Source organism: Cervus canadensis, chromosome 16 (assembly GCF_019320065.1).
Source record: "Cervus canadensis isolate Bull #8, Minnesota chromosome 16, ASM1932006v1, whole genome shotgun sequence".
In the NCBI taxonomy this organism is placed as follows: domain Eukaryota; kingdom Metazoa; phylum Chordata; class Mammalia; order Artiodactyla; family Cervidae; genus Cervus; species Cervus canadensis.
The window spans coordinates 65484801-65506626 of record NC_057401.1 but is presented as its reverse complement, the minus strand read 5'-3'; the positions used below and the strand labels follow the sequence as shown (position 1 = coordinate 65506626).

General features: G+C 43.7%; 1 protein-coding gene across 2 annotated transcripts in view; it reads left to right on the top strand.

Moving 5' to 3' along the window:
• CTNND2 (catenin delta 2) overlaps positions 1–21826 on the top strand; it is a 1083336-nt gene that overhangs the window by 963371 nt on the left and 98139 nt on the right. Inside the window, exons 16-17 of one of the 2 annotated variants that reach the window (XM_043488911.1) lie at positions 7410–7484; positions 8519–8669. In XM_043488911.1, coding sequence (XP_043344846.1) covers positions 7410–7484; positions 8519–8669 — 226 coding nt within the window. The remainder of the gene's footprint in view (positions 1–7409; positions 7485–8518; positions 8670–21826) is intronic. The other variant, XM_043488912.1, reaches the window with a different exon arrangement.

The window sequence follows — 21826 nt, the reverse complement described above, 5'->3', positions numbered from 1 at the left end:
ATAACTTCTGTTTATGCGGAGATGTGCAGCACACTTTTCTGTGAAAAATTGACTAGCAAACTAGATCTTCATAATGGCCCCACATACTTTTTAAACTTTAAAACACTCATTACTTGGTTTATGAGCATCAGAAAAACATAATGGCAGAAGCAACGTGAAGTGTTTTTCTTAGCTAACATGGACTTCAGTTACCTTTTCCTCATTTACAGTAAAACAATTTTGTCACAGAATATTAAAGCAGTTGGATGTAGTAGTTTGACGAGTTCCAAAATGTAAATGAATGCTCCCATTTGTGGTTTATTTTTATCGTACTTGAACTCTATGGAAAGTCAGGATTAGAACTGTCAAAATACATCTGTTCTGTTGCTTTTAAATCAAACATTTTAGATATCTTTGTGTGGTCAGTTTTCTCCCTAAAATGGGACTATTCTCAGAAAGTCTATTATTTTCCCATTTATGTTCAGAATTAGAGGAAATAAAGAGATACTTGGATATTAATCTGTTAATATTTAATGAAGTAACATGATAGCAACATAGATTTAGTGAGAAGGAAATAGAACCTCTAGCCATGTGGCCCAAATGAATAAAAAATAAAGAGAATTGGGAAATCTGAGACTTGTTCCTAAGGACAGGGAACTTAAGAGGGGCATTGAATTTAGTGTGGCTTAGCAATTGGTGTATCATTAAAAATGAATTAAGCTAAATGAGTGGAGTGTAACGAATAAAAGTAAGTATCATGGCTTAACATCTAAGACAAAGATTGTTGTCCTAGTTAATAGTGGTGTATAAAGCATAAGGTTTAAATGCAAAGAAACAGAGTTGTGAAAGATTATGATGAAAAAATGGGGCATGCAGCATCATGCCTCATGGGTTAGTAATTGGGTCAGAATAAACAGAGGTTATCTGAGGACTCTGCCTAGTTAGCAGGCTCCTAGACACAATGCGTTCACTTGGACGTGATGACCAGCCTAAGGCAGGACAAGGATGATCCAGCCTCAGGAGGAGATAGGGAGGAGGAGGACCAAAACCAGGTCATTGGTTCTAACCACACAGTAGCTAGTGGTTTCTCCTAAGACCCCACTAAGCAGTATTGATGGTAAGGGCTGCATCTGTGTTATAAATGCCACACACATCCAAACTGACTAGAGAGTAAGCCCTTTTTGGACAGTCTGGCTTACTTTCACCAGTGTCATTAAATAGCAACGTGCTGAGTGATAGAATTACATTCAGATATTGTAGAAACAGCTAGAGCTGAGGGATTTTCCCTTCCAGCCAAGATGCCAAGATGGAGTACCAAGTACCTTTAAATAGCAATAGCAGCAGCAACAAAAACAAACTGGAGAAATATATGAAATAATGGTTGTTAAAACACTAAGCATTAGTCAATGAAGAAAGAGAGCTCTGAGAAACAGGAAATAAGCCAGGTGAGCCCCATGGCTGTCCCTGATTGCTGTCTTGAGAGAATTTGCAGACCATAGCACAGAGATTAAAAACCCAGGAGAAGCTTGGCAGACAGTCAGAGCTAAGGAGATACAACTGGGAATCTAGGGAGACCAAGGTGACTAGAGGTTATAGTGAAAGTGAAAGTCATTCAGTCATGTCCGACTCTTTGTGACCCCATGGATGGTAGCCTGCCAGGCTCCTTTGTCCTTGGAATTATCCAGGACAGAATACTGGAGTTGGTAGCCATTCCTTTCTCCAGGGGATCTTCCCAACACAGGGATTAAACCCAGGTCTCCCACTTTGCAGGCGGGTTCTTTACCGTCTGAGCCATAGGGAAGCCCAGAGCTTAAGGACGGCCCCAAAGAGGAGAAAGCCACACCTAGAAAGAACCCTTGAAATCTTCAGAGGATCTGCTCAGATACTCAGCAGAGAGCTGAGTGCATGCACAAGAGGGAAGTACTCAAGGCTGAAGAAAAAATTTCCTGAAATTATTAAACAGAAATGAAACCTGGCACTTGCACAGGAATGGATACAGTGTGCATTCCCAAGAGCCACACTGGAAAACCTGGTGATTGGTGGATCCTTGAGTAGAGTACTCTCAGAGTCTTGCCTCAGCAATGAGGTATAATTAGCCCTGGACTAAATATGCTCTAGTCTTCTCTATCAGATCTTAAAAGTGAGATGCAGAGGATCAATAGTTTGCAAGTAAATTAACTGCATCCTAAAGTTTAAAAATACCTATAGGAATACAAAAATACCCAGCATCCAGTGCATTAAAATTAAGGATGTCTGACATCCAATTGAAAATAAACAAGAAAATGTGATTCATAATGAGGAGAAAAATCAATCATTCAAAAGCAGTTCAAAACCAACCAAGATGTTAAAGGTATCAGACAAGCAGTCATTATAACTCTACTCCATGTGTTCAAAAAGTTCATTAGAAATGTATAAAATATAGGAAAGGCCCAAGTAAAACATCTAGAGTTGAAAATAAACTGAATTGGAAAAAAAAAAAAGCCACATGGAATGGGATTAACAGCAGGTTAGACATTGCTGAATAAAAGGTTAATGAATTTAAATATTGCCCTGGAAGCAGTATTTAAAATAAAATGATGAGAGAAAAAGACAAAGCTACCAATCATCCATGAGCCTTAAGTGGGTCTAATATACATGCAATTAAAGTTCCCTGAGGAGAGGTGGGAGAAAGGAGAAAGAAAACAGGAAGAAATAATGGTTGAAAAATCTTCCAAATGGTTCCATATTTTTCAAATTTAATGAAAACCACAAACTCACTGATCCAAGCCTAAGAAACATGAAGAAACGATACCAAGTGCTTCATAATCGAATGGCTGAAAATCAGTAATAAAGAGAAAATCTTAAAAGCAGCCAGAGGAAAAGACATGTTGCATATAAAGATAAGGATGACAGCTGATTTTTCACCAGCAGTAATGCCAGCGAGAAGACACTGGGGTGGCATCTTTAAACCTGTTGGGCCCATTCGTGTATAAAGTTGATTTGGGCTTGGTACCTCACAGGTGCAACCAATCTCCATAGGAAATTCCAAGGATTCCTAGAGCAGCTGTAAAACTATCTGTAGAAGAAATCCTTTCTGAGCCCAGTTTAAGATCTGGGCAAGCCTGGGAGCTGCCAAGGTTAATTACCCACGCATTGGGAACAGAGAGGAATTCTAACATGGAAACTTCAGTTTGAGTGTCCCAACATGATCAGAGCTGTGATGGCCCAGGACATGAAACTCAGTATTGTGTCCTTCCAGCCCTGAGGGCAAGCAACTATTCCAAAACCCTACACCAAAAGTTCTGTCCCCATACAGAGAATTAAGGATGAGTGACTCCCAAAGAGATGTATGATCACTTCAAACTCTGATTACACTGTTGTGGAAGTGGTTAGAACTCTGTACTCAGTCACTCAGCCGTGTCTGACCTTTTTGTGACCCCGTGAACTGTAGCCCACAGGTCTCCTCTGTGCATGGAATCCTCCAGGCAAGAATACTAGAGTGGGTTGCCATTTCTTCCTCCAGAGGAACCTTTAACTTACTGGTCCTGTCTATAATTGCAGTTGCTTTGGTTCTTTTGGGGCTTCCCTAATAGTTCAGTTGGTAAAGAATCCACCTGCAATGCAGGAGGCCTTGATTCAATTCCTCAGTCAGGAAGACCCCCGGGAGAAGGGATAGGCTACCCACTCCAATATTCTCGGGCTTCCCTTGTGGCTTATCTGGCAAAGAATCTGCCTGCAATGCAGGGGACCTGGGTTCGATCTCTGGGTTGGGAAGATCCCCTGGAGAAGGGAAACGCTACCCACTCCAGTATTCTGGCCTGGAGAATTCCATGGACTGTATAGTCCATGGGGTCACAAAGAGTCAGACATGACTGAGTGACTTTCACATGGTCCTTTTTATATAGTTCCTTACAGTGGAGAATGCTGTTCTTAAATAGCACACACTTGGTACTAGAAATCAACCTGACGTTTTCTTTTACCAGTTAAACATTTTTAATTTCCATCTGTGAGCCAGAAATTAGAAGACAGTTGACATAAAGAGATGAATGTGACTTGGTAACTACCCTCAGGTACCTTCTAGAATAATAGACATATAAACAGAAAGTCCAGAAAAATACATGAGAGGTGCCATAATAGGAGAATATACACAAGGGGGTGTATACACACAAGGCATTGTATATACACAAGGGGGTGTATGCACACAACATACAAGAGCATCCCAGGGGTCATTTTCACAAGGAACAAATCAAGGATGAGGAAGCGCATTTCCAACAGCACTAGTTAAAACCTAGGACTATAAGTCAGTGGTTAGAGTTCATTTTAAATACACTAACACATCTCATTATTTAAAAGAATTCTAGCTGCTGCTATGACAAAGAGACCCCCCAAATACACAAGGCCTCAAACAAGATAGGAGGTAAAAGCTACTTTCTCTGATGTAACAGGTAAAGGAAGATATATGAGGAGGAAAGCTCCTCTCTATGAATTATTTCCCCCAGGCTGACAGCTCTTCTGCCATTTTCAAGGTGTCATGAAGATGTGGTCATCCAAGGCTACACTTAGGGCCATCATCTGCTAAGCAGGAAGCAGAAAAAGACTGCAGATTCACAACCAGAAATGTTCTCTTTTGAAAGTCATCTTGGAGCCCTTGTTTTGCCTGATGCAATAAAAGGGGGGAAAACACTTCATCTGAACACTTCTTGCAAACTCAGTCAAATCAAACTATTTCTCAGTTCCTCCAGGCTTACCACTTGGCCACATTTGTCAGCCTTCATCTTCTCATGCCCCCTGTGGTTGGCGCTCAACTTGGGGCTCTTACCAGCATATCCCTGCAGGGGATGGAGATCGAGTATTCATTTCTGTCTGGAATCATTTCTCCCCTGTGTTTCCTCTTGCCCAGGACAAGCGTCCTTGTCCTGTGGGGTTCTCAGCGGGGATGGGGCAGCTGGTGATTGGACTGTCTCTGGTCCAAGGTGTTCTTCCGGCCCACAGCCGCCTTTCCCACTGTTGAGCTCCCTTGAGATGCAGGCCCACCCTCTCATTAACCCAGGTGGACATAGTCCAATGCCTGCCATTCCAGTGAATCCCAATCAACTGGCCAGCTAATCCTTCTGCATCCTCAGGTCCTTAGCCTCGGCCATGTTTTCTCCTGAACGAGGTCTTCCTCTTCCTCGTCCTCTAACTCCTCTCCTCTGCCTCCTTTTTCTCCTTCTCTTCCCTCTCCTCCCCCTTCTCTTCTTCCCCTCCTCCTCCTCCTCCTTCATCTCTTCTCTCTCATCCTCCCCCTCCTCTTCCTTTTCTTCCTTCTTCTCCTTTTGAATCATCATGCATCCTCTCTTCAGCTCATGGACCATTCCGAAAGCCAGGCTGGTCCACACCTGCTTTGTTCCTTTCGTCCTCACTGGTGGGCTCGATACACAATGCTATCATTCTGTTTGCAAAAAAATCAAGTTCTGTCCAAAGATTTCCACCTCAGTTACAATGAATTACCATAACCTTTTCTCTCTTGTTCACCTGTTTTCATGCCAGTGATACTTCCACTTTTGTTTCACTTACAAAGCTCTTGGCAACTCATATACTTTACTAATACCCCATGGGCTGCAGTACTGTCCAAGGCAACTCACTTCTCTTTTGGAAAAACTCTATATGAGTCTCGCACTTCTGTGTTCAGTGCAGCTGAGACACATTCCCCATCTCCCAAATACTGCGTCATGCCTTTCTCTCTTTTCACCTCTTTATTCCTTCTTATTGGGTTACACAAAGGTTCACATGGGGGTTATACATGACCTGCTCCAAGACTGCTCAGCTGCTACTTAAAAAGCATCACTATTCCGGGATGTCTCCCAGGGTCCAGTAGTTAAGACTGCCTTCCATCTCAAGGGGTGCAGGTTTGATCCCTGGCCAGGAAACTAAGATCCCACATACCGCACAATGCAGCCAAAAGTTAAATAAATAATTGTGTTTTAAAAAGCATCACTATCCTAAATCCTTGCATGTCAAGAAAACTTTAGAAGCTTGCAACATCTTTTGAATGAATTGTAAATAATTAATTGTGAATCATCATATGCTGAGCTAATACTGGGGATTTTCCATACCCACACAAACACACACACAACTAAAAGTTTCAAAATAAAAGCTATTTTCTATGTGTCGCTCACATAAGATCAAATCCATTGTCTCGTTTTTCCCTTTTCACTTAGAGCATATCACTGTGTACCATTTTCTCACACCAGAAAAGTATATCTACAACTTGTGCATGTTTTTGGCCATGCATAGCCATTTGTATTCCTCTCAAATCAGTTCCCGGCAAAGCTGAAGGACTCATCATTTTACAAACACCAAGCCATCTTTCCATCCAACAGGAAGGTATATAATAGCTAGGAATCTAAGGAGGAAAAAGTAAGTTATAGCGGACCTTTCCTGGTTTGTTTCAAATATGGCCAGATTCTCCTCTGTCGATATTGGGAAGAACGGAAGGGAGGGAAAGGACTGAGCGCAGAGGTTTAGGTGAGACAATGAGATGATGGCGAGGAGGGAATATTGTCAGAATCATGGAGAGCAGAATCAGAGGGCGAGGACTCGGGGTCACGGGGTCACGGGGCACAGGTGAGACCTGCGGGCAGTTGTTTAACATCTTTGTGTCTAGCTCTCCTCGTCTATAAAATAAGAACAGTAGTGTCATTCTCCCAGGAGTTTGGGGATTAGAAGAGACCACAAATGCACAAGCCAGCATCTGGGGTCTAGGATGAGGTGGTTCTAGGAAAGAGGTCATCTCTGGGCCTGATTTTAGCCTGCCTGAGTTCCAAAAATATCCAAAATATCCTGGTCTCTCAAAAGGCCCAGAATATCTCCCCAGCATTAAAATACATTGTTGATGTTTATCTTACCATATGGACACATGGACTCCATCCTCTGATTTCCTTTTTCCTTAGTTTTAGGGAAGAACCCAACAGTGAATGGGCTACATAAGCTCAGGTGTCTAGCCTACTCCTGGACCTGGAAATCAGAAGGCTTAGCAATAGTGGAGGAGTAGATGAAAATCATGTCTCAGCACGTTAGATTGCAAATGAAATTTCCCATGGACATGACGGAGAGTTTGAACTGGCTTCATGAAGCTCCTTTCCATGGGAGGGATATCCCATCCTGACAGCTAAATTTCAAGAAGCGGTTTCCAAACCTCGAAAAATTTTTTTTCCATGTCTAAGACTTTCTGACCATCCATTCCTCTGCTTCCTGAAACTGGGGTTATGAAATAGTTCATTGCAGTCAAGAGATGCTGTCGTGAATTCCCTCTGCTCCGCCACCCCACCTTCTAGAGTCTGAACGACAGTGTAGGGTCAGGAGAAAGTGAACAGTCCAAGTTGATGGGGATAAGAAACTATGTGAATGTGACTTCTCTAACGTAGGACAGGATGAAGTTGTGTGTTTTTTTAATCTCATATTTCATGCAGGGCTGGGCTGAGGATGTGGCAGGCATGGCATATGCCCTACGTTCACTGCCAGAGGGGGCTCCCTGCCTGCCACAGGTGAGAGCCAGCTCTGGGGTGCCTGTCCCAACGGGGAAAGGGGGGCGGGGCCCGGCGGGGAGGGTGGGGACTCTGTCCACCTTCGGTGGTCCCCAGGAGAACTCTGCCACAGAATCCGAAACCTCGTGTTATGAATTTCATTTTCTTAACTCATAGATGAAATTGCAATGGATTAAACCCTTATACGGGTTGGTTTTTGTGGCACATGCTCTTCTCTGGAACACGGTACAGAAGTGTAAAGTGTGTGTACTCAAATGTCTAGAAAACCTGAGCCTACCCGTATTTGGTTCAATGCATCAAAATGCTTTATTGTCCTGATATGGCAAATACATTTCCATGAAAAGCCTTAGATGTGTTCTACTAAGGCCAACCACCACTAACCCAAAACAAATTGTATGCTTACCTTATAAATTAGACATTGAATTATGGCCCTGGATATAATATATTTCAATTTTTTAAATTTTATTATTTTCACTCTTCATCTTTGATGTCATATGTACCTCTCCTCGGCTGTACCGTTTTCCGATTTATTTCCTCCTAATTATTCAGCAAACAACTTAATTGACAGTAATTTCTGTAAGATCTCTTTGCCCCACTTCCAAATTCAAGTTTGTTTTTTTTTTTAAATCACCTGTATGCAACCTTTTATCATTTTCTACTTTTTCCAGGATTTCTTTTCCTCTTCATGTCAGTAACCAGCCCTTCCTGTCCCAAACCTCCATATCTTAAAGCATCAGGTATAAAGACACCACACAGATATCTTTCTAACTCTTGGACTGGGAAAGCTGGCACCAGAGAAATGAAGTGTGATGAACTGATTAACGCTGAACCCTCCATCCTAAGTTGGAGGCAAAAATAAAGTTAAAACCTTTAAATACATGTCTGATAGGCTCAACCTATTCTACAAGGAGGTCTTGATAATTCAACCTTTTGGTCGCCTGTGGAGGACGGTCCGAAACACCCACAGGCGCTGTTTGCTTGGAGGGTTTCCACCCACCCCAGCTCCTAACGCCTTGGCCTCCCCTCATTTGCAGTGGTCGGTATATATCCGAGCTGCTGTCCGGAAAGAGAAAGGCCTGCCCATCCTCGTGGAGCTGCTGCGGATCGACAATGACCGTGTGGTGTGCGCAGTGGCCACCGCGCTCCGGAACATGGCCTTGGACGTCAGGAATAAGGAGCTCATTGGTATGTTCCCTCCGATTCACCGCATCTCCATCTTTTTTTTTAATTGAAGTATAATGCATTTCCTGTGTTTGAACCCACATGCAGAGCATATATGTGCGTGCAGAAACAGAGCATGTGTTAGAGACCTTGTTTTTCCAGCTCTCCTTCTAGCGGAAATCAATGCTCTAATTTATCTTTTAGAATTTAGAGGAAAATGTGAGGCTTGTTGACGTTCCTAATCCTTACAAATTAAAAACGACTGCAGTGCTGAGCACTGGATACCATGTCCTGATCCTCTAAACCCTTGCCAGGCTGTTTGTTTGCTTTCCATGTTGTGAACGGGAATTCTAATGGGAAGCAGGCCTCTTCTTCTCCTCTCTGTGTTAAAATTTATTTTGCATTAGACCAGATTGGCTCTCCAGTCCTATTTTTCAAGAATCATCTCCCTTTATTTTTGTATTCAAGAAAGGGAAGATCCTTCATTAATGAAGCATTAAAGAGGTCATCCATAAGTCTATCGATTCAACAAATGTTTGTCCATGACCTATTTTGTTCTAGGGCTGTTCTATGCCTAGCGTTCATGAGTGCTCAGTCGCTTCAGTCATGTCCAACTCTGTGACCGTATGGACTGTAGCCTGTAGACAGGCTCCTCTGAATACTAGAGTGGATTGCCATTCCCTCCTCCAGGGGATCTTCCCAACCCAGGAATCGAACCTAGGTCTCCTGCATTGCAGAGGATTCTTTACTGCTGCGCTTCAGGGGAAGCCCTCTAGGCCTAGAGATGATATCAAAGCAGAGAGAAGGTCTTGCCCTTATGGAGTTTACATTCTGGACAGGGGCGACCACCAAAAGACACACATGAATCCCACGGTGTGACTGAAACATTCTGTGGGGGAAAGTGGTGCTGGGTCAGGCACGCTGTCATTGGTGAGGTTGCAGTGTTTTAAAATTGAAGTGAAAATTACATAACATAAAATTAATCACATTAAAATGTACCTTTTGGATGGCATGTAGTATTTATACAGTGTTCTGCAACCACCACCTGAGTCAAGTTCCAAAACATTTTTGTGACCCTGAAGAAAACCCTTTGTGTGCTAAGTCGCTTCAGTCCCCTCCAACTCTTTGCGACCCTATGGACTTGTAGCCCACCAGGCTCCTCTGTCCATGGGATTCTCCAGGCGAGAATTCTGGAGTGGGTTGTCATGCCCTCCTCCAGGGAAGCTTCCTGGAGTTCCACGATTGAACACATGCCTCATTTGTCTCCTGCATTGGCAGGTGGGTGCTTTCCCACTAGTGCCACCTGGGAAGCCCCCAAACTCTGTACCCATTAAGTAGCCACACCCTATTTCCCCCTCCCCCACTGGCCCCTGGCAGCCAGCAGTCTGCTTTTAGTTTCTGTGGATTTTCTTATTCTGGATATTTCAAGTAAATGGAATCATGTAAGATGTGAGCTTTTGTATCCGGCTTCTTTCATTTAACATCAGGGATTATGGGTTTGAGAGGTCAAAGTCAAGGTGACAGCTATTGTGAAGCTAACATTTGAGCAAAGACTTGAAGCTGATGAGATGGGGCCCTATGGTTCTTTCGGGGGAAGACTATCTAAGCTGGAGGAGCGGCCTCTGCAGACAGCCCTCCAGAAGGGGGTCTGGGAGCAGGCTGATGGTGGGTTCAAGGTCTCTGGGGGCCTGATGTGCCTGGTGCATAGTGGGTGATGGGAGTCCAGGTTGTCCAAGAGATGCTCTGGTTCCTCCTCCTGTAACTGGGAGGATGCTCAGGCCAAGGTTGATTGATGCCTGGAGAACTGATGAACCACCGGGCCCTGCCCAAGGAGAGGCACGGCTTCCCCAAGGACCATTGACCTCCTGGGGTGAAAGAGATGACTCCAGTAGGGTGGATGATCAATGCAGCATGGAGCCTGGCAAGTTTGACCACAGGTAATAGGTATCAGCGAGGATCAGACAGCAGGGAGCTGGACCACGTGTCATGGCAAAGGTTCTGATCATGCGACCTCAGGAGGTCTAGGGAAAGCAGGTGAGAGTGAGTGCAGAGGGAAGACTCCGTTCCTGGGGCAGTTGGAATACCAGGCATGGGTTCAAATTTCATACACAGATTATGCATAGAGACAATGGTCTATTTCCTCTCTCCAGATTCCTGAGGGTGATATACTAGGCCCTTCATGATCTGGGAACCAGCCACTTTCCACCCCACAATTCCCATCATATCCTCCAATAAACATCAAGTGTTTGCAGGTCTCTTTTGGTTTAGTGGCTAAGTCGTGTCCAACTCTTTTGTGACCCCGTGGGCTGTAGGTCGCCAGGTTTCTCTGTCCATGGGATTTCCTAGGCAAGAATACTGGAGTGGGTTGCTATTTCATTCTCCAGGGGACCCTCCTGACCCAAGGATCGAACCTGGTCTCCTGCACTGTAGGCAGATTCTTTACTGATTGAGCCACCAGGGAAGCCCTTGAAGGTCTCTACGCCACTTATTCATTCACAGGGACCAGATTTCAAATCTGTGTCTAATAAATGCAGTTATTTGTTATGCTTGCAGTGCATCATCAGGCATGAAATAAGCTCACAACTTGATATTTATACTTAGTTTGAATTTAAATGCGGATGGTAGGTGTTACATATTTACACCGTTAGCCCTCTGTGTATTTGCTTTCCTTTTCCTGACTTGTTTGTTTCAGACAAGAAAGAGCAGTGGCTTCCAATCAAATCCTAGGGCTCCTCTGTAACATGGAGGAAAAATCAATAGCTAATCACTCTGCTACTTGGATACGAGCTACTAGGTGTTGTGCATTTGTGTGTTTTATTTCTTTTGGTGGATTAAAATATAACAAAGTAGGGAACTATTGATTGATTTTCCAGCTTCAAGGCGTCTCTTCTCTCCAGGAAGTCAGTTATCTAGAACTGTCTCTGAGGCAGGAACATTTGGAAGTCCATATTGCCCGTGTTAAATTAAGCCTCTACTATCAAATGTCACCAGACAGGAAAGGGAGCCAGCCGTTTAAAAATAGGAGTGAAAATATCTCAGTCATAGGCTTTAAGGAATCAATATCTTTTCTCCTTGAGTAAGAAAAGCAGAATTGAACAAAACAGCACACTATTCTTTTCTGTCTGGGAGAAAGGAAATGTGACCTTTGCTAACTCTTTTGCTTTAAATATTGTACCAAAGTAATGGGTTTTTATGAGACAATGCTATACAGAACTTTATCTGTTGAAAAGAAAGCTGCAGTGACTTTGAACCAAGAACAAAAACAAAATTGAACTTGCGGACTTTTCTCTATCAACTCAATCAAAACTTTGGCGGGGGGGTATATGCTAATACTTCAGTCACATCTGACTCTTTGTGACTCTATGAACTGTAGCCTTCCAGGCTCCTCTGTCCATGGGATTCTCCAGGCAAGAATACTGGAGTGAGTTGCCATGCCCTCCTCCAGGGTCTCTTCCCGACTCAGGGATCAAACCCGCATCTCTTACATCTCCCTGTATTGGCAGGTGGGTTCTTTACCACCTGCGTCACCTGGGAAGCCCAAAGCTTCAGTATTAAAGATAGTCTGAAAATTCCCAGATAGATACCTCTGGCATAAATCTCTGTCTACAATAGCCTGTCCACCACCCGCATGGGAGGTCTGACAGGCATCTCAAATACAACATCTCCAGGCCTGAGTTCCTTGTCTTCTGTCCCAAGCCCAGTCCTTCCGAAGACTTCCCCATGGTGACCTGTCCTTGTAATGGTCCTATGATTCTGCACGCTCATACCCAATCCACCAGCAGGTCTGGCTTCCTTCTGAATTTTCCCAGAACCTGACCCTTCTCATCTTCATTGCCTTGTCCCCCCGCCACCCCCGCCGCCTCCTTAAATCTCATCCTCTTTCACCTGGGTTATTACCGTGGCCACTTTCCTGGAGTCCTTGCTGCCACCCCAGTGCCACCATCTACTCTCAAAGGAGCAGCCAGAGTGGTCCTGTGAAAACCTCACCTACTGCATGTCTTTTCTCCGTTTAAAACCCTGCATCAGCTCCTCATTTCTCTCAGTGTGAAGGTAAAAGTCGTTGTGAGGCAGACGCGGCCCTGTACCTGTTTCCTCTCCAGCCCCACCTCCTTCCTCACTGGCCGCTGCTTCACTGTGGTTCCATCATGACCTAAGCCATGAGCCTGCCTCAGGGCCCTTGAACCTGCGGCTCCTTGCACCCCATCTCCACTTCCTTTAGATGTCCGTGTGGTTATTCCTCAACCCCTCAGGTCTTTACTCAAGTGTTACTTTCCCAAAACAACCTTTTCTGGTGCCTCTTCTTTAAAATCCTACCCCCTTTTCTGCTTTATTGATCTTCACAGCACTAATCACCCTCTGACATGGAACATGTTATTTCTTTGTTTCTTGTCCATCTCCCTGCACTGGAATGTCAACCTACTAAGAGAAGGAGGTTCCATCTTTTGTGTTTACTGATGTAGATCGTGTACCTAGAACAACACCTGGCCCATACCAGGGATTCATCAATATTTGATGAATGAATAACTGAATTATTAATGACTTTTTCCTGTCTGGTCATCATCTTATAGTGAACTGCAAATCAGCAAAACTTTAAGTAAGCAAAAAAAAAAATATTAACTAAAGAAAAAGATTTTATATTAATAAAGAAAATTATCCAAAAATCAGTTCATTATCCTACTAAAGTTTACTAGATGTATACAGACACTCATAATGTCAGAAGGAATCTAGTTGTTTCCATCACGGGGGTCCAGTTTGAATTACATCTCTTCTTAGATTGTTCTTTTAATTAAGGGTGGAGGGAGGGACAGTTACCATAACTCTGGTTAAGGAACGGTTCATCTTCCTTGGACTCCATGATAAGAAAAAGTTCAAATAAGCTATTCAATAATTACTTCACCCCATAAGCTCTAATGAGGATCTGATAGAATAAATTCCACTTGATCGTGGTGCATGATCCTTTTAATGTGTTGTCAGATTCTGTTTGCTAATATTTTGTTGAGGATTTTTGCATCTATGTTCATGAGTGAAATTGGTGTCTAATTTTCTTTTTTTGTGGTATCTTTGGTTTTGGTATCAGAGTGATGGTGGCCTCACAGAATGGCTTTGGAAGTATTCTTTCCTCTGCAATTTTTCAGAGGATTTTGAGAAGGATAGATGTCAGCTCTTCTCTAAATGGTTGATAGAACTTGCCTGTGAAACCATCTGGTCCTGGGCTTTTGTTCGTTGGGAATTTTTAAATCACAGATTCAATTTCAGCACTTGTCATGGTCTGTTCATATTTTCTGTTTCTTCCTGGTTCAATTTTAGGAGATTGATACCTTTTTAGAATTCTAGAATTTGTAGATTGTACCTTTATGAATTTGTCCGTTTCTTCCAAGTTGTTCATTTTATTGGCATATAGTTGTTGTCATTCAGTCCCTAAGTCATGTCTGACTCTTCTTGACCCCATGGACTACACCACGCCAGGCTTCCCTGTCCTTCATTGTCTCCTGGAGTTTGCTCAATATCCTGTCCATTGAGTCGGTGATGTCATCTCACCATCTCATCCTCTGTCACCCCCTTTTCCTCCTGCCCTCAGTCTTTCCCAGCATCAGGGTCTTTTCCAGTGGGTTGGCTCTTTGCTTCAGGTAGCCCAAGTATTGGCGCTTCAACTTCAGTATTAGTCCTTCCAATGAATATTCAGAATTGATTTGCTTTAGAATTGATTGGTGTGACCTCCTTGCTGTCCAAGGGACTCTTACAGTAAATAATCTCTTATGATCCTTTGTATTTCTGTGATGTCCATTTTAACTTCTTTTTCATTTGTAATTTTATTTATTTGAGTCCTCTCCTTTTTTTTTTTTTTTCTTGATGAGTCTGGCTGAAGGTTTATCAATTTTATCTTTTCAAAGATCAGCTTTTAGTTTCATTGATCTCTTCTATTGTTTTCTTTATCTCTATGCCATTTATTTCTGCTCTGATCTTTGTGGTTTCTTCTGCTAGCTTTGCGTTTTATTAATTCTTTCTCTCGTTGCTTTATGTGTAAGTTTAGGCTGTTTATTTGTGATTTTTCTGATTTCCTCAGGTAAGATAGTATTACTATCAACTTCCCTCTTAGAACTGCTTTTGCTGCACCCCATGGGTTTGGGATTTTTGTGCTTTCGTTTTCATTTGTCTCCAGGTATTTTTTTATTTCCTCTTTGGTTTCTTCTAAAAAATTAATTTTTAAAAAAGGTAGTACTGAAAAGAGTGTCACATCTTCTGCCTCTCCCTGTCTTCCCATTCAGGCTGTGTCCGTGGTTCTGTGGATATCTCTGCCATCAGGTGATAAGTAGGCTACGGGGAGATATTTGTGTTCTTCTGAATGACGTAGTGCTGTGGTCCAGGTGACTGCACATCCATCCACTTCTTTTCAGCCTTCCAAAAATGTTAATTATCCTCCTGAGTAAAGCGTTACTTCATCATTCAGAAAGGGTTTCTTTTTCATGGTGATAATTAGCTTCGGCAGAAAGAACAAACAGTACTGTCCCGCTCTTAACACATTTACCAAAATGTCATCCATTTCAGCACGTTGTCAACGTTCCTGATGAAGACGGCAGGTATTTCTTCTGCCATCAAGCAAACACGTAAAACTAACAAAACGAAAGCTTTTCACATCTGAACACTAGATAAGAAAGATACCGGGGTGGTATCACCAACTGCCTCTTATCTCTAACCACGCTTTCTGATGAATTCTTCATCCAGACCAGCCTTTGTGCCATTGTCCCTGCTCATAAAGCTTTACCCGGGCAGCTCCCTTCCCTGGCCTGTGCTTTCATCTCCGTGCATTTACTCACCTCCCCCCGCCCCACCACACCCCCAGACATCACTCAGAGCCCCGGTGAACACTGCTCCTTGACCTCAGAACAGAGGTAGATGGTACCTACTTGATTAAGAAAATCTTTTAATTTATCTTTGAGGGCAGGAGAAATAGGGGGTGACAAGGATGGTTGGATGGCATCAGTGACTCAATGGACATGAGTTTGTGCAAGCTTCAGAAGATGGTGAAGAACAGGGAAGCCTGGCACGCTGCAGTCCATGGGGGTCGCAAAGAGTCAGACACAAGTGAGCAACTGAACAACAGCAGAGCCACCGGGGAAGCAGATTCCCATTGTATAATTTTATTTTGTGCTGTCTTTCACTTTTTTTGCATTGCATTGCATCTCCTCCCAATGAGATAATAAGCAGGAGTCAGGCGCCGTATTTATTTCTATGTCCTACAATGCCTAGCCCTTTGTTGTGCTCAGTACAAATTTGCTGAACTAATTCTCTGGTGGGTGAATAATGTGGATTATTTCTTCTGAAGGGCCGATCTAGAGGAAGTTTAGGGAATCCCACATAGAGAGAGGGCAGGGAAGAGGACGCTCTTTTCACAGCATCCAGGGAAGAGAGGAAAGAAAGATGCTCAGATGCTGCCAGAAATCCTGGACTCGAGTCAAACTCATTCTGTTGCCACTTTGGAAGAGGCTTGGGTTGGGCGGGAAATAGCAATGCTTTCTGCATGTGCCCTGACAGTTCCTAAAGGTTGGAAGAGCCGCTGCGCCCCTGCTGGTGGTATTGGCAGAGCTCACAGGGCACCCTCCCCTCGCTTTCCCGGGAGGTGGCTGCCTGCCACCCTTTCAGGCAGCCGAGCCAGGCTGGGACGCTGGGAGCATCCTCCTGGCTGCTTCGCTCCCCTCCCAGGACTGAAGAGAAGGACCTTCCGCTGCTGTGTGAACCTGGCCCTTCCTTCCCCAGCTCTTCTCAGTCCTGTGGTCACGTCCTATCTGCCCTGCACGATCCTTCCACTGTGCTCTGTCGTCATCTGGAGATCGGGTCACCACATTTGGAATCATAGACAGATGCCTCCATACATTCATATGATCTGACCCATTCTTGACATCGGGCCAACCATCTTTTCACCTTAGCAACGGTCTGAGCTTCTCTCCAACACCTCCTCAGCCCGATTCAGCCTCAAAGGGAGCCCCATACTCCGACTCTTGCTGGCATCAAGAAGGGCTATTTCCCAGGGAAGGCTGCTGGCTCCCAAACACTGCTGTCCCCCAAGACAGAGGAGGAGGGACCCCCAAATCTCCAGGGTTATGTAGCAGTGCGCATCACACACTTTCCCACGCTCGTGAAATCACAAACAAAATAAGGGGAGTTTCTTGCCCAGGAGTTAAGTATTATTGAAGCATCAAATCTACCACTGTTTCCCTCCCCGCTCAAGGCTGTCTGATCATCCCTTTCATTCATTCTAGGGAGGGCATTCCCTTCCTAGCTTTTTTCCTTGCCCCAGTCTATTTGAGATACCCGGATAAAAGATTTTATCTCACCACTCTGATGATTCTTTGTAGACAGTGGTTGCCGATTATATTTGAAGGACACCATAAAAATGTTCTGTCTTTAAGTAGAAATGAAGACAGAATAAAGAAAACGGTAATGTTGATGGAATGAGAATCACCCCTTCCCCCCAACCGCTGCCCTTGTGTCAGATCTTTACTTGGTGAGAAATGTCTTTTTCTTTGGAGACGTGGAAGGGGAAAAGGGTAGGGGGGTGGGAGGAACCTTCATTGTATCCAATCTGCCCTAAATGTTGTACCGATTTGTAAACAATCTCTTTTATTTAATGATCTCACAGCTGAAATATCAAGGTGTATACCCATGGAATTCTAGACTTGGCAGCACTGATCTTCACCAGGTATTCCAGTGGTAGAGAATCCCCGTGACAGTGTAGGAGACATGGGTTCGATCCCTGGGTCAGGAAGATCCCCTGGAGAAAGAAACTGCAACCCACTGCAGTATTGATGCCTGGAGAATCCCCATGGACAGAGGAACCTGGAGGGGCTACAGTCCACGGGGTCACAAAGAGTCAGACACGACTGAAGAGACTTAGCAGGCAGCCCTGATCTTCACCAGGTAGTCCGGTGGTAGAGAATCCGCCTGCCAGTTCTTCAGACCCTGGCAGATGTTGTTTTAATTAAAACTTTGGGATATATCTTACCCATTTCCTGAATCATGAGGACATGTTGGTGGTAGTTGCTCAGTCATGTCTACTTCTTGTGACCACATGAACTGTAACCTGCCAGGCTCCCCTGTCCGTGGGATTCTCCAGGCAAGACTACTGGAGTGGGAAGCCATGCCCTTCTCCAGGGGATCTTCCCGACCAGGATAGATACCTAAGTCTCTGCTCCATCTCCATGAAGCTGCATTCCAGATGCTGATTAGGAGATCATGCCTCAAAGTTTGTCTAAGTTATTTGGCCAACTCATTGGAAAAGACCCTCAAGCTAGGAGCGATTGAGGGCAGGAGGAGAAGTGGGCAAGAAAGCATGAGATGGTTGGATGGCATCACCGACTCAATGGCATGAGTTTGAGCAAACTCAGGGAGATGGGGAAGGACAGGGAAGCCTGGCGTGCTGCAGTCCATGGGGTCACAAGGAATAGGAACGAAACATGTCCTGGTCTTCATCCTCTGTGTATTCAGAATATCACAGTGTACTCACAGCATCTCCCAGGGCTCTTAAAAGCTGTGGCGCTACCTTTTAAGTTCACACGTTTTATTACTTTCTCATCTCATGCCAGTGGCTTCCATGTAGCAGAACCCCCTGTGATGTGGGTGTCCGCTCCTGGAGGGCAGACCTTTCACAGGCCACTCACCACAGCCTCGAGGGCACCTTCTTTATCTGCGTTCCTGACCCTGGGGAATCCCATCTGTGCCCAGGGAAAGATTCAAGTCTCTGGAAACCTCAGTGCAACCTGGGAAAGCAGTGTGTTATTTCTATTCCTGGGAAATGTATAAGCTTTACTTTATTAAGTAGGTTTGAGGACATTTTTAGAGGCATACCTTCTCTGCATTTCAAAACATGTTTCTTCAGACCCTGGCAGATGTTGTTTTAATTAAAACATGTGTAATTTCAATTAGTATTTTTAAAAGAAGCCCGCTTTCCCAGATAAGGTGCTTTTTCATAACACCCTTTGCTGACTCGTTTTTAATAACTTGATTTCTGGAGCCAAACTCTAGCAGCCAGAGAGCTGTGTGCTTTGGCCAAAACTTGGTATCTTCAGATTAAGCGCCTGTGTTAGAGCCCTCATCTCCCAAACCCCAGAGCCTAATCTCATAAATGCTGCCTCCCTTTCCAGCAAAGACTTGGGTTCTTTGTTAATTAACTTCAGACACCTGTTGGGGAATTTTGGCGGCTGGGTCTGGCAGATAAGAATTCCTTGGAAGGGCAAGTGGTAAATAAATTGAAGAGCCAATGATTATTTTATTAATCAAGACTTAACGATTGGCCCCTTGGAAATAGTCCATGTGGGGAAAAGGCAAAACTGACTGAGCAATTTGCAGTTGATTCAGACGTCAGGACCTCTGCTTAAAGACCTCAGAGAAAAGAGAAAGAAAAAAAAAAAAAAAGACCCAACTTTACTTGAACCATTTCAGTATTTATTTTTATGCCAAACAGTTTCAGAAAAAAACTTTGGAGGAGAGCATGCATTAGAAATGAAATGCCTCTCCCAAATACCCCAATTCTTGAGAAATAGAAAAGAGGATTTTAACAGAATCATGTTTTTAAGTTATATTCCTTCTGCTCGTTAACTGCTATCTTTTCCCCTTACCAGCAGTGGGTGGGGGGGTGGCATTTCATCATGTGGAAATAAGTTGTTATTTTTCCTCAGTAATACTAAAAATAATAGATTAGAAAGTACTTTAAAAGTTTGAATACTCTTTTAGCCATTCTGCCTTGGGTTTGATTGTATTTGGTATGCTGGATCTCGAGGAATTGCAGAGCAGACAAGGACACATGTAACTGGGGTGGGGTGGGTCTTCTAAAAAAAGAAAAAGTGTGCATCGACCATAAATTGAATGGACCAGTGGTTCTGACCCGGAGGACGCATGAGGCAGTAAGACAAGGAGGAGGCAGGCGCTGTAGAGAGGTGAGGCATCCAGGCCAGGAAGGGCACAGCCAGCCCCAGAAGAGGCCAGGGACGCAGGAGGTGATGCCGACTGGAGGGGCAGCTCCCCCAGCGTCTGGACAGCCAGGCCGGGAGCTAGGGTGCGGGTCTGTAGAGGGGCACAGTCAGCGATAGATTTTGCCACTTGGGAAAAAAGCGGCCTTTTTCTTGAGATGCTTTGAGAAGAGAAAGCCCTTCTGCCAGACTGGGATCATAGAGCAAGAGAATTGGGCAGTTCCCAGAAGTCTCTGCTCAAAAAGTCCTAAGAGTTCTTTTAGGACGCATAGTTGAAATCTAGAGATTCCATCACTTAGAACCAAGAAAGCTCATGAAAATTTACCGTGTCTGAGACACACTTGTTTTTTCTAACGTAAAATGAAATTCCCTATTCAGTTTTGCATATGGTAGCGTCTTTGAACAATGTCAGGTAAAATAGTGGCTTTGGCGTGGAATGATAAAAGATAAACGACTTGTTTCCTAAAGCATGTACTATCCTTTGAATCCCACATTTTCTCATCCTGATTATTTAATGTAGGCAACTGAGCTTGGGACAGTATAAACTGGGCTGGTGCAGGCATATGGTAATGTACAAGGTGTTGATTTCATTAGGAGTCACTAATATTCCAGCATCAACCTTAGAGGGTATTCAAGGTATACTAAAGGATAAGAAATTCCCACGGTCCTCATTTGCAGACTTGAGCAGTTTAGTTTACTCATCAGAGAGTCACAGCTATGAAATGGCACGTGGTATTAAACTTTTTAACTGAATATTAACTTCATAGACTAATACCACCTGGTGTTTCTGTGAAAGTCAGGTTCATTTTAAGTGACCTTGTTACTCTCTTGTTTTGGGGGGAGGCAAGGGGGTTATTCTTTGAAAATTGAAGTATAGTTGATTTACAATATTGTGTTAGTTTCAGGTATACAACAAAGTGATTCAGTTATATTTTTTCAGACTTTTTCTACTTTTAGTTATTATATGTATTGTTTATATATTTTATATAGTAGTGTGTATCTGGAGAAGGAAATAGCAACCCACCCCAGTGTTATTGCCTCGAGAATCCCAGGGACGGGGGAGCCTGGTGGGCTGCATATGGGGTCTCATAGAGTCGGACACGACTGAAGTGACTTAGCAGCAACAGCAGTGTGTATCAGTTAATCCCATATTAGTGATTTATCCCTCGTCCACCTTCCCTATTGGTAACCGTAAGTTGTTTTCTATGTCTTGTGTCTATTTCTGTCTTATAAATAAAGTCACTTCTATTATATTTTAGATTCTGCATGTAAGTGATTCTATATAGTATTTGCCTGATTGACTTCATTTAATACAATAGTTTCTAGGTCCATCCATGTTGATGTGAATTCTTTTTTTCTGACTGAGTAATATTCCATTGTGTATGCATACCCCATCTTCTATATCCATTCATCTGTCTATGGACACTCAAGTTGCTTCCATGCCCTGGCTATTATAAATAGTGCTGTAATGAGCACTGGGATGCATGTGTCTTTTCAGATTAGAGTTTTCATCTTTTGAGGGGTTTATGCCCAAGAGTGGGCTTGCAGGATCATATTGTAGCTCTATTTTTAGTTTTTGGAGGCACCTCCATAGTGGCTGCACCGGTTTACATTCCCACCAACAGTGTAGGAGCGTTCCCCTCTCTCCTCACCCTCTCTAGCATTTATTACTTACAGAGTTTTTGATAACTACTATTCTTTTTGAGGTGCTAATATTGTGAATTATTATTCTTAGTGCTTAGAGTGGGAAAGATTAACCTGTCATATTCTTCTGAAAGGGCTTCCCAGGTGGCTCAGTGGCAAAGAATCTGCCTGCCATTGCAGGAGACAAGAGTTCGATCCCTAGATCAGGAAGGAAATGGCAGCCCACTCCAGGATTCTTGCCTGGAGAATCCCATGGACAGAGAAGCCAGGTGGGCTACAGTCCATAGGGTCACAAAAGAGTCAGACATGACTTAGTAACTAAAACAGCAGCAGTTCTGACTGGTGTGAGGTGATGCCCCAGTGTGGCTTTGATTTTTATTTCTCTAATAATTAGTGATGTTGAGCATCTTTTCACATGCCTGTTGGCCATCTGTATGTCTTCTTTGGAGAAACATCTATTTAGCCACCTGGTTACTCTTAAAATGTTAGGATAGAGGGTGTGTGTGAGAGATGACCCACAGGCTGTCTCACCAGCAAATCATTTTGGACCAGGGGGTCTCCTGCAGGGAACAG